The sequence below is a fragment of the Megascapheus bottae genome, chromosome 6 (assembly GCF_031878675.1).
Source record: "Megascapheus bottae isolate mThoBot1 chromosome 6, mThoBot2.hap1, whole genome shotgun sequence".
In the NCBI taxonomy this organism is placed as follows: Eukaryota; Metazoa; Chordata; class Mammalia; order Rodentia; family Geomyidae; genus Megascapheus; species Megascapheus bottae.
In genome coordinates this window covers 11,882,771-11,894,833 of record NC_143514.1, presented here as the reverse complement: position 1 = coordinate 11,894,833, position 12,063 = coordinate 11,882,771, and the positions used below count along the sequence as shown (strand labels likewise).

At 40.9% G+C, this 12,063-nt stretch overlaps 1 protein-coding gene across 1 annotated transcript in view; it reads right to left on the bottom strand.

Annotated features, from left to right (window-relative positions):
• The window catches only part of Plppr4 (phospholipid phosphatase related 4), a 41,641-nt gene extending 33,770 nt beyond the window's left edge, over window positions 1-7,871 (bottom strand). The window contains exon 1 of the mRNA XM_090334254.1: window positions 7,597-7,871. Within this exon, the coding sequence (XP_090190380.1) occupies window positions 7,597-7,674 (78 nt within the window). The 5' untranslated portion in view covers window positions 7,675-7,871. The remainder of the gene's footprint in view (window positions 1-7,596) is intronic.
• Between the last annotated feature and the right edge of the window lie 4,192 nt (window positions 7,872-12,063).

The following is a 12,063-nucleotide window of genomic DNA, read 5'->3' as shown; positions in this document are numbered from 1 at the left end:
TAAATAGGAAGACGGTGTTCTAGGTCAATAAGGCAAAAAATAGAAGGCCCTATGTAAAATAAATTAAAATGAAGCACATCAAAAAGGAATGGGGGAAAGGTTCAAGTGGTAGAGGACCTGCCTGGTAAGCACAAGGCCTAGAATACAAACAAAATGCCCTGAAAATAAATAAACAGTAAGTAAAGAAAGAAATATGGAGCCTGTGTATAGTAGGCTATTGGAAGGGAAGATAAACAGGAAGACCCCAAACATGAGCCTGGTTTAAGAAGTGAGACTCACTCCCCCAAAAAAGACAGACAACAGAAAAGAAGACAAAATTGCAAAATACCTGGTACCTCGCAGGACTTTTTATCCCCCTAATTTATATTATATTTTATTAGTGTACTATACTACATAATAGTGTAATAATAATATCATATATTATCAATATATGATATGTATGATATATATATATATATATATTAGTGCCAGTCCTGGGGCTTGAACTCAGGTCTGGGTGCTTCCCTGTGCTTCTTTTTAGCTCTTAGCTAGCACTCTATCACTTAAATTACAGCTCCACTTACAACTTTTTGGTGCTTAAATCGAGGGAAGAGTATCGGACTTCTCTGCTCGGGTTGGGTTCAAACCACGATATTTAGATCTCAGCCTCCTGTGTTGCTGGGATTACAGATTGAGCCCCCAGCACTCAATTTCTTTCCTTTTTTAAAAAAAAGGTCATTGTTACTATGATTTTTTATTATTATTAAAATGTCTTTGAAGTTGGTGGATACTAACTGTATTTTTTTCTCTATCAGAAAAACAGAACAAAGAACGCTTTGAGTGACTTGATCAGAAATAAATTAGTTACTATGTGTAGGAATTGAGTTACCTAATAGTTGGCTTCTTGTCTGATACTTCATATTTCCAAAAATGCCCTCATTTAACTCCGTTACCAAAACTCAGGAATCGATTTTCTTCTCTTTTTTCTTTTTTGTTTGCATTAGACTTTGGGCATTGTGACTCTAAAAGAGGATGAAAGGCTTGCAGCTCATCTTACTTGGAAGGGTTTGGGGTATTTTTTGAACAGACAATTTCTTTACAATCTAGAAAAAAGAAAAAAAAACTCTATAGCTACTATTTTGGTACTTGCAACATAGAAATGTGGTATATTTCCTTTTGAAGACAAAAATTGCAAAAAAGAGAAACTGATTCCAAGAGAACAGAAATCATGGGACTTAACATTTACTACAATCAAGAAATATGTTCTGAGAGTATGTGGAGCACACCTGAAATCTCCGAATTTGGGAGATGGAGGCTGGAGCATCTCAAGTTTGAGGCCCTTGTGGGCTATATGACCTGCTTCTTTTTAAAAACAGAAAGGAGTAGAGTTAGGGAAGGAAGAAAAGAAGGAAAATGAGTTCTTAAAGATATTTCTAAAAATAATTTCAATTAGTTTAATATTAAGTTATTTTAGTTATTCAATGGTTCAGAAATTACTTTATGGTAAGTGGGAAGGTAATGTTCTCATTTCTGGATTTATACATGGTTGGAGTGCTTTGTATGTGTACATGAAAGAAAGAGATTACAAAGTTGTATCTAGATCCATATTTCTGTTAAAACACATGCATATAGGTCTAACAAAGCTTTTAGCTCCATGAATCAGACATCAGATTAATAATAAAATAATCCCATAAAGCAATGCTCAAATACAAAAAAAACCCTCTTTCCCATTTATTTTGTATTAAGAAGTTACATCTTAAAAAACTCAGTTTTCAGCCAGGCACAGTGGCTCATGTCTGTAATTCTAGCTAGTCAAGAAGCTGAGATCTGAGGATCAAGGTTCAAAGCCAGCCCAGACACAAAAGGACCTGAAACTCTTATCACTAAAAAATGGGAAGTGGCTCAAGGAGTAGGGTGGTATCCTTGAGCTGAAGAGCTCAGAGACATCGCCCAGGCCCAAAGTTCAAGCCCCATGACACACAAAAAAACAAAACAAACAAACAAAAAAAGCAAAAAAAAACCCCAAAAAACAACAAAAAAAAACCCCTCAGTTTTCTGTTTCTTGGAGTTCATTTTGATACACTTAATTTTATATTATATGATCATATGTGGCTCTTTTCTGTTCCCTTTTGTCTCTTTTATAAAATATCTGTACCTTTTGTCTTATGTGTAAGTTTATCTGTTTATCTGATTTGGGGGAGAGAAGGGGAAGCTTAGAAATGGTGAAACAAAGAGTGAACAATTCAGCAACAAAACGCACCAGATACTATTTTGGAAATGAACTATACAACTTGGGGGGAGAGGAGGATTGAGAGGAAAAACATCTAGAGAAAGTGAGGGAAGGCGTGACACTGTTCAAAAAGAAGTATACTTAATACCTGACTTACATAACTGTAAATCCTCTGTATATTACCTTTACAATAAACTTTTTTTAAAAAAGAACTTAAATCTTTTTGGCTTAAAACATCATTTATCATGGATTTTTATTACATAGTCTATTTTTGAAAAGGAGAACAATTAAGAACAAATTGTGAGTCATCGCCGAGCTTTGCAGAAAGGAAATGCATTAACACCCAGTCACAAGCTTTGCCATGTACAATATTGGGCTATTAAGCCTGAAAGACTTTTGACTACTTTTATAAATTGATAGCTGCAATAAGTACTTGTAAATGACACAGCCTTCACCTGAGTACTTTGGGACTTTAAAGGCAGGCTACCTGCCCCCTCTTTATTTTCAGAGACACATTCTACTCTGCCTATTTTTCAGCCTAATGAGGACTTAGAGTTCCTTCCACAATGTGCTTTTTTTCCCTCAGATTGACCACTGAAAAGAACATCACTAGGCGACCACGCTGTGCAGCAATCCTAGCTATTCAGGAGGCTGAGATCTGAGGACCTCAGTTTGAAGCCAGTCAAGGTAGGTAAAGTCCACAAGACTCTTATCTCCAGTTAATCATCAAAAAGCAGGATGTGGAGGGCCATGAGTTTGGCCTAGTGGTAGAGTGCTTGCCTAGCATGAACGAAAACCAGGGTTTGATTCCTAGGTACCACATACATAGAAAAAAAGCCAGAAGTGGTGCTGTGGCTCAAATGTAGGGTGATAACCTTAAGGAAAGCCCAAGGACAGTGCTCAGCCCCTGAGTGCAAGCCCAGGACTGGAAAAATAAAAGAACAGAAAGTGGAGCTGTGGCTCAACTAGTAAAGCACTACCCTTGGGTAAAAATGTCAAGTGAGAGCACCCCAGCCGTAAACTCCAGCCTCAGTATCAGCACCAAATCAAACACATGAAACAACAACAAACTTGAATTATCTACCTTATTCCTACATTTTGATGTACTGAAACTCCATGGGAATTTTTTTCAGACTTCAATCAGGAACCCTATTTATTCTCAAATAGCAGCTGAACCAAAGTTATAAGAAAGCACCATTCTGTCTATTAACTGAGTGCTTTGCTCCCTGTTATTAGGTGGTGAATTGGGGCAGGATTACATGTTTTCAGTGGCTGGACCCTGGGTGAGGATTGGCTGCTGACAAGGGTATAATTAGAGATGCCCTGATACCCTTCAAATGTGCCACCTGCATCTCTACACCTCCTCTAGCCAGAGTCACTAGTTTGGTGGGGGGCGGGAGGGGTACTAGCTGCTATAGAGCCATTGTTGGGGTTCACACTGACTACAAACTCTTTAGACTTAAGAGTCTCTCCCAGGAGAACAAACTGAAAGAAGAAAGCTAGGTTCCTCCCTTCACAGGAAAATTTATCTTTGGCCTATGCTGATATGTCATGTCCCCTTGCTATTTTCTTTCCAAGTTGTTATTGATTAGCTGGTTGGTTTTATTTTTTTGTCCAGGCTGGTCTTGAACTCCTGGACACCAGTGATTCTCTTCCCTTCACCTCCTGGAAGACCATCTTTCTGAGTTCTTTGGTGATTTTTGTCTGTATGGAAATCCATTGAGTAAGCCAAGAGTGATAGTGAGCCTGGGGCAAGAAGGCTGAGCTCTGAGCTGTCATCAGGCCTGGCTGTGACCTTGAGTGTACTGTTTATCTTCTATGATTTCTCCCTCTTCTTCAAAAGCTGAGTAATTATGCTCTCTTTCTTAATGAGAATCTTCAAAGATTAAATGGGTTGGTTTACATGCAATATATTAGCTTTACTTGAAGGGCTTCATAAATGGCTCTGTTTTTCTTATGAAAGTGAAATAGTATTCTTCTGTCACCATCCATGCCCAAATACATGTCACACATATGTATGAATACATACAGATAAATGTATATAGATTCATATAGATACATACAGATAAGTATATACAGTTACATTTCAGGAAACCTGGGGAATCCAAATCATTTCTAGAAATGGTAGAGGAGGTAATTTTGGCTGAGCAGTGACCTAGTCAGGGACTGATCTTTGAGGTCCTAGGAGTAAAACAATCCATTTCAAGTTCAGGTTCATTAGAAAAGAGAGAAACAAGCAGAACACTGTGCACACAACAACTTTAACCCCATACTGTGTTCTATATTCTCAGCCATGGGTGAATAGTTTGTTATGCATGAGTATATGGAGTCATGTTTACATTAAATAATTTCTGTTCTATCTGAGACATGTGAGGATGACAGAAGTATCACGAAAAAGCAGTATGTGCTATAGGTGGTGTTTGAACAGGGTTGATGTGTCTATAAGGGTAGACTGCTCTCAGTTTCTTGATGTAATTCTAATTTGATTTTATCCTTCTTTGGTTCAGTGGAAAGTTTCCTAATCCGGTTTCCTTGTATCTGATACCTACAAGGATGGCTGAAGTTGGCTACAGCATCTTGAGTCCTGGATATCTTGCTGTTTCCTCTAGATCTGGCTATTTAACCCCCCTTTTGTTACTCCAGTTATGGTCAACTGTAACAAAATAAGCTTGAAAAAAATATGCTTTGGGCTGATAAATGATGGAAACAGACTTCCTTGTGTTATACTTATCTATCTTAGTCAACAAGGTCTTGGGAAATTATGCTGTAAAGCAAAGTATCATTACTCTAGAGCTTTTAATTGGTGTGTTAATTCATGGTGTGTTGATTGTTCCTCTAAAGGAGATGCATCAGCTTCAAAATGAGTCACTTCAACCCAGCTTGGGAGTTTGTTCACTCTTTTTTTTTTTTTTCTGTTGGTCATGGGGCTTGAACTCTGGGCCTGGTATTGTCCCTGAGCTCTTCAGCTCAAAGTTACCACCCTACCTCTTGAGCCACAGCTCCATTTCCTGTTTTCTAGTGACTAATTGAAGATAAGAGTCTCACGGGCTTTGCATTGCCCAGGCTGGCTTTGGATCATGATTCTCAGATCTCAGCCTCCTGAGTAGCTAGGATTACAGGCATGAGCCACTGCGCCTGGTAGGAGTATGTTAACTCTTAAGTAATGTGTCTCAAAGACATCTCCAATATCCTGGAAGCTTTTTAGTGGCTCATCATGCATTTTAAGTTTGGGAGTAATAATTTGTGATCCATTTTCATCAATTTCTCTTGGGAGACTGTTATCACCATCCCCCCCTCTCAGAATATTGTAACATAACTACTCAAACTCCATGTTTGGTCTTCAAGTAATTGTCCAACTAAGGATTTCATACTGGGTACCTGAATAGATCAAGTGAAAGGAATGAATTTGAGTTATTTCCAGCCATGAAAACAATTGAACATTTGTGAGATGATTGTTTCTAAATATATAATTCACATGCATTCAGATATGTTCTTACTTTTAAAATCCTAGACTCATATGACAGGTCCCTCAAAAGTACACACTTTTTTTTCCAGTCCTGGAAATGCTCAGGGCCTGAGCATTGTCCTTGGGCTTTCTCAAGGCTAGTGCTCTACCACTTGAGGCACAGCACTACCTCTGCCTTTTTTTTTTCTATATATATGTTACCGAGGAATCAAATATGAGTTTTCGTGCATGCTAAGTAAGCACTCTTAGCACTAGGCCAAACTCCCAGCCCCTAGATATTTCTCTTTTTTCAGGTACTGAGCTTAATTTTGTGGCTTGCTTCGGCATGACAGAGGTTTTTCCTAGAAGCCAAAGTTCCCTAATGCATATGTAGTTAGCTTCTAGGTGACCTTGTGGCTGGACCTTCCTAGACATGGAATCTGAGAACTCATTGGTTTCTCTTGAAGGAATGTAATAGATCCAGATATGAAGCACTGTGGATTGGGCATGTGACAAGTGGTCTGACCATCAAACTCAAAGCCAGCCATCTCATCTTTCTAGGTTTTTTCATCATGTAGTCGATTGCTGCTCACATTTTTTGGACAAAGTTCTTTGTTATTCTTCAGCAAACAACACCAAATGACCCAAGTCATTGCCTCAAAATCTCTTGTGTGGAAAAAAGAATGACAATAAATGAGCCAACTATTTTAAATAAACAAGATAATTTTTTCTCTCTCTTTTTAAATCTTCATAGTGGTACTGAGTCTTGAAGGCATCAAACAGAATCTACTCTATGCACTTGGTGGTGCAAACCTCCATATTTGACTGAGGAGATAGCCAGGAAAGGGTATTTATAAAACCCAGTAACATTCTCAATTCTCTGTGCAACCCAGACTTGTAATTACACAGAGCAGAGCTGTATGCTTAACCCCCCTCCATTTCCCTAAACCTATCCAATACATCTTTCCTCTCCCTACCTCTAATTTCAGAGGCTCTTTGCCTAAAAAAAAAAACAAAAACCAAAAAAAAAAATGTCTTCCTATGCAATGGATCATGGTACATGGAGTCCGGTACCTGTCAATCTTCAGAACCCACCCATAAGATGTTCCTTCCTCAAATACTGCATTAGGTAAGTTAGAGGTTCATTAGGAATGCATCTGCATGTTGATTGCTTATCTGTGATACTGTTCAGTAAAGAATAAATGCCCCGATATAAAGCACGTGCAATTAGATGATGTCATGTACTCTTCAATATATATAATATATATAAATATAATACATACACATATGTGTGCAAATACTGTTATGTACCATATACCTATGTTCTTTTTTTTTCACCATGGAATCAAGACTGGTAGCTTGATAGTTGTTGCTTAGAAATATAGCCTCAATTTTAGAAGCAGAAACGGGCACCATAGTAACTACAGGGGAAGGCTTTGGGGTGGGGGTTGGGAGGTAATAACACAGATGGGCAACCACAGGAGTAGTTTCCCTTTAGCATAGGCTGGGGCATATACATAGCCTTGTGCACTTGAATGTGAGCCTCTATGCTCACAGACTTCTTTCTACATACATAGCATGGTCAAGAAAATACGTTGGGAAGGAACTAAGGGCGTTATGCCCCCCCTCCTTCCCCCCCCCCCCCACCCCGTGCATTGGCAGACGCGGTGCACAGGGCAGCAGAAAACTAGAAACTCACACAGGTCTGCCTTCCCGGGAGGCCCCCTTAGATCTAACCACCTTCAGCTGGCAGGTATCCCCAGGCATGGACAGGGGTGCGCCCCCAGAAACCCGGGAGCGAGCGGGGAAGCGGGGAGGAAGGGAGAGGGTCAGGCATTTGGGAACTGAGGCGCGCGCGCCCTGGCACCATCTCCCTGCCTCCCATCCACCATCCAGGACCCCGGCAGATCTGCATTATGTCTAAGCTCGGGGCCCAGCTCACCTCCACGAAATAAAAGCAGGGCAGGAGGGTGACGCTGTCCTTGATCACTTTGCCCTTTGGCCTCTCCTTCGCCGACATCCCGGCTGCCTGAGCCGGATCCGCGTCTTCCTCCCTGGGCGCCGCGCGAGGTGTGCACCGCGCAGCCCGGCCAGCCAGCCAGCCAGCCGGCCGCCTCCTCCGGCCGCCGGCGCCCCGAGCGCGCGCTGATGTCACATTCCCCGCGGGGGGCCCCGTGCAGCCCCCGCTTTCCCCTTCCTCCTCCTCGCACCCCTTCTCTCTTGGCAGCAGCCTAAGGGGTCCCCGAGAGCCCCGCAGGTCCTCCTCCTCTCCTGCCCGGGGGCTCTAGATCTTGTTTTCCGAGCCAGAGCTGTGCAGCGCCCTCCTGCAAGCTGTTGCTAGAATGGCTTCTCCTGGCCGCCACCCTCCTGCTGGCTCCTCCACTCAAAGCTTGACGTCAAGAATCGGGAAGGGGGGGGGGGGGCACACGCCCGGTTAATGCAGCAGCCAGGCTGAGGAGCAGAGGCACCTGGTTCCCGGGAGGGGGGTTGGGGGGTGTGCAGGATTTAGGGATTGCTAACTTCAGGATTCCTTAAGAATGGGGCTCCCACAGCCTCCTCCAAGGCCAGAATGCCGCCCTCCACCTGTGTGACATGAAAACTGGCAGCTCACATCAAGAAGTAGGCCATGCTGGGAACTCCACTCAGAGCTGGCTGCTGCCCAGCCATGTCACCTTCTCCCGAGAGTGGAGATCTAGGCCACCCCTAGCTTCCACTGCTGTCAAAGGTGGGCATGGTGAGGGCTCGGTTTCCTGCCCTGCCTAGGGGCAGGTGCAATGGCATGCTCTTTGTACCTCACCATTGCGTCCCTCAGGAGGATGTCAAAATTACTCTTTTAAAATAATTAGTGTGTGTGTGTGTGTGTGTGTGTGTGGGTACTGGGGCTTGAACTCGGGTCTCTTGTTCTTGTTTGGCTTCTTTTCTTTCATTTTGTTTGTTGATATTCAACAACATCAGGCCGATGCTCTGCCACCTGAAGCATATTTCCACTTCTGGTTCTTTCCCTGGTTAAGTGGAGATGAGTCTTTCGGATTTGTCTTCCCCGGGCTGGGTTTGAACTGTGATCCTTAGATCTCAACCTCTGGAGTAAGCTACCATTATAGGCTCAGTCACCAGGCATTTTTCTGATATCTCCCTTCTAAGATGGGATGGCCAGATCCCAGCTCACTTTTCCCAGTCCAGTTTTTCTCAGTTGCTGCTCCAGATCTGGATCAATGTGGTAGACATGGTCCATCACTAAGATCTGCCACAGCACTGGCTTCCTCGGGCCCTGGTTTAAGTCTGCCTTGCATGATCCTGAGTCCAACCCTGCAATCACTGCTGTCCTCTTCCCAATTCCCCAGACTCACCTGGGTGAAGGTACTCACTCCCAGTGAAACCCATTCCTCTGCCCTTACCCAATCAATTAAAAATGGCTGAAGAAAACCACATTGTAAAGCTTGGGAGGTCACTAGGTAGTCCAAGATTCTACCTAGCGACTGTAGGCCAGCATAGAAAATAGAGTAAGACCCTTACCCCATAACAGAAAAGGTAGACACATTCCCTAGGGCTTTATTCAATATGTTATTGCAATAGTTGATAACTATGATACCCAACTAGCTTATTTGACTTGTATGATAGCTGTTGTCCAGTATTTTGTTTTTGTATTTAGTCGATAATTTAGTTGAAGCATATCCAGGGATTATGAGGTAGTTTAATATGTTTTAGTAACTGTTGTTAAAAGATTAGGCATTCAATATTCCTGTTGGTCTTCACTATTGTAAGTCAAAGTTTTGGTTAAATGAGAGGGAAAGAAGGTAAATATCCTATGCAGATTGAGATGATGCCTACAATTATGACCTAACCAGATTGCAGAGGCTTTTTTCTATGTATGTGGTATGGAGGAATCGAACCTGGCTCTGTTCATGCTAGGCAAGCACTCTACCACTAGGCCAAACTCTTGGCCCCTGCGGAGGTACTTTCTATTTTGTAGTATTCACTTTGGGTAAATGCTTTTTCGTTATTCATAAATGAGTGTATTACATATACAAAACACACATTTTCCCATCACCTTGTCTCCCACGGGACTGAGAACCACAAACTTTAAATGGGATTTACTATTCACCATCTTATTATTCTCCCAAAGTTTGTTACTGCTCCAGTAGCACCTTCTCACTTGTTCAATTTCCTCCTTCTCCACTAACTAATTCAACCTATTTCATTCAGAAAATGCAAGCTGTAGAAACTTTATCATCTTCCAGAACTGACTACTAACCCTGCCCCAGTAGCCACCACTCTCTCTTGCCTGGTTTTGGAGACTTAATTACCTCCAAACTCTTTTCCAACCTTCTGCCCTTGCCATGTGCACAACCTATAATCCATTTCTTATACCACAATCAGAATGATGTTCTGAAAAGAAAATCAAATTCTGTCCTTTTCCTAAGTAGGAATTCTATAATGGTGTTGACTAGAAAATCCAAGTTTATCTTTTTTGTGAAGCCTGCCTGATGGTGATAGTTCTCTAATCTCATTCTCATCACTCAGTACTTCAGTGGTAGGAAAACCCAGTCAAGCTTCCCACTTGCCCAGGACCTTTAAGCTTACATTTTCTTTGTTCCATACTACCTACACTTCTTGGATAATTCCTTGCTTAATTCAAGTCTTTGCTCCAATTGTAGCTTTTCTAAGGTTAGCTTCTAATTTTAGCAACTTCAGTGAAGTTGTCTTTGACAGAATGTCTTAGTGGCATTAATAAGTTCAGACCTCCAGTATTTTATATTCTTTCATATTATTGCATTTCACATTATAGAACCTATTATGACTTAATAATCTTTAAAGTGTTTATTTTTATTATTGTATTGCTTCATTTAGAAAATCCAGTAGTAGGGGCTTGGAGTTTGGCCTAGTGATAGTGTTTGCCTAGCATGCATGAAGACCCGGGTTCGATTCCTTGGTACTACATACATAGAAAAAGCCAGAAGTGGTGCTGTGGCTCAAGTGGTAAAGCTCCAGCCTTGAGAAAGCCCAATGACAGTGCTTAGGCCCTGAGGTCAGGCCCCAGGACTGGCACAAAAAAATTCCAGTAATAGATTGAATGATTGTGGAGAAAATAGACAGCTTTGTCTCATTCCTAAATTTAGAGGAAATCATTTCAAGTTTTTTTTCCCATTTAGTTGGTTATGCTTATTATATATAGCTTTTATTATGTTGATATATGTTGCTTTGATTCCTTGTTTCTTCAGAGCTGTACAAAAGAAAGCTGAATTTTGTCACAGACTTTTTTATATCTCTATTGAAATGATCTATTTTTTTCATTTATTATGTATTATATTACATTGATTTGCATATGTTGAGCAACCTTGCATTCCTGGAATAAAACCAACTAGATAAATACTTGATATTAGCATGTTGTTATATTTAGTTTATCGGTGCTTAAGGATTCCTATCCATGTTCACCAAGCATATTGGTTAATAACTTTCTTCTTTTATTATTATTTTTTGTGTGTTCCAGTACTGGGGCTTGTTTCAGAGCCTGGGAATTGTACCTTAGTCTTTTTGTTTAAGACCAGCACTCTATTTCTTAACTGCAAACAAGAATCTCATGGACTTTCCTAGCTAGATTGTCTTTGAACCAAGTTCCTCAGAGTTCAGCCTCTTGAGTAGCTAAGATTACAGAGTGAGTCACCAGCGCCTGACTTGTTGTGTTCGAAAGGGTTTGGATGATAAATTTCACAGAATGAGTTTGGTAGTATTGTGCTCAATAAACATTTGTGAAGAAATGAATGGATCAATTATGCCAAATGATGTGAATTGAGGTCTTGGGATATAGGTATGCAACCTGAGTAGTTAGGAGGCAGAAGCAGGATGATTGAGAATTCAAGGATAATGGTGGCTACAGTGAGTTCAAGGTCAGGCTAAGCTCTGCAATAAAACCCTGTTCCAGAAAATTAAGAAAAAATTAAACAGGTTAATGAAATCATGCAGCATGTGTCTTCTACATATTAAATGTTCAACCATTGTGGTTGATTCAGTTAATCACCAACTACATCTCACATAACTAACAAAGTTATATTTTGTGGCTTGGGGACATTGCTTCTATTTTTCAACTTTCTTGGTGTCTCAACAAAGTTTATAGTATTTGGTGTTGTTAAAAAGTTATTTGAAATTGGATAGGAACGGGGGGAAAACAAGATGAGGAGTGGGGGTAGGGGGGAAATGGGGACCAAGACATGAGAAAGGGTATCAATGTATGTGAATTAAAGCACCTTCTACCTGGTGAATATAATGTAACCCTTCTATTAATTACAATAAAAAATATATGGAAAAAAGGAAAGCTAGACTTTGCAGAGGTAGATAAACAAATAACATAAAATATTTAAAAAAAAAGCAATTAGAGCTGGGTGAGTTTCATACCTGTAATCCTAGCAGCTCG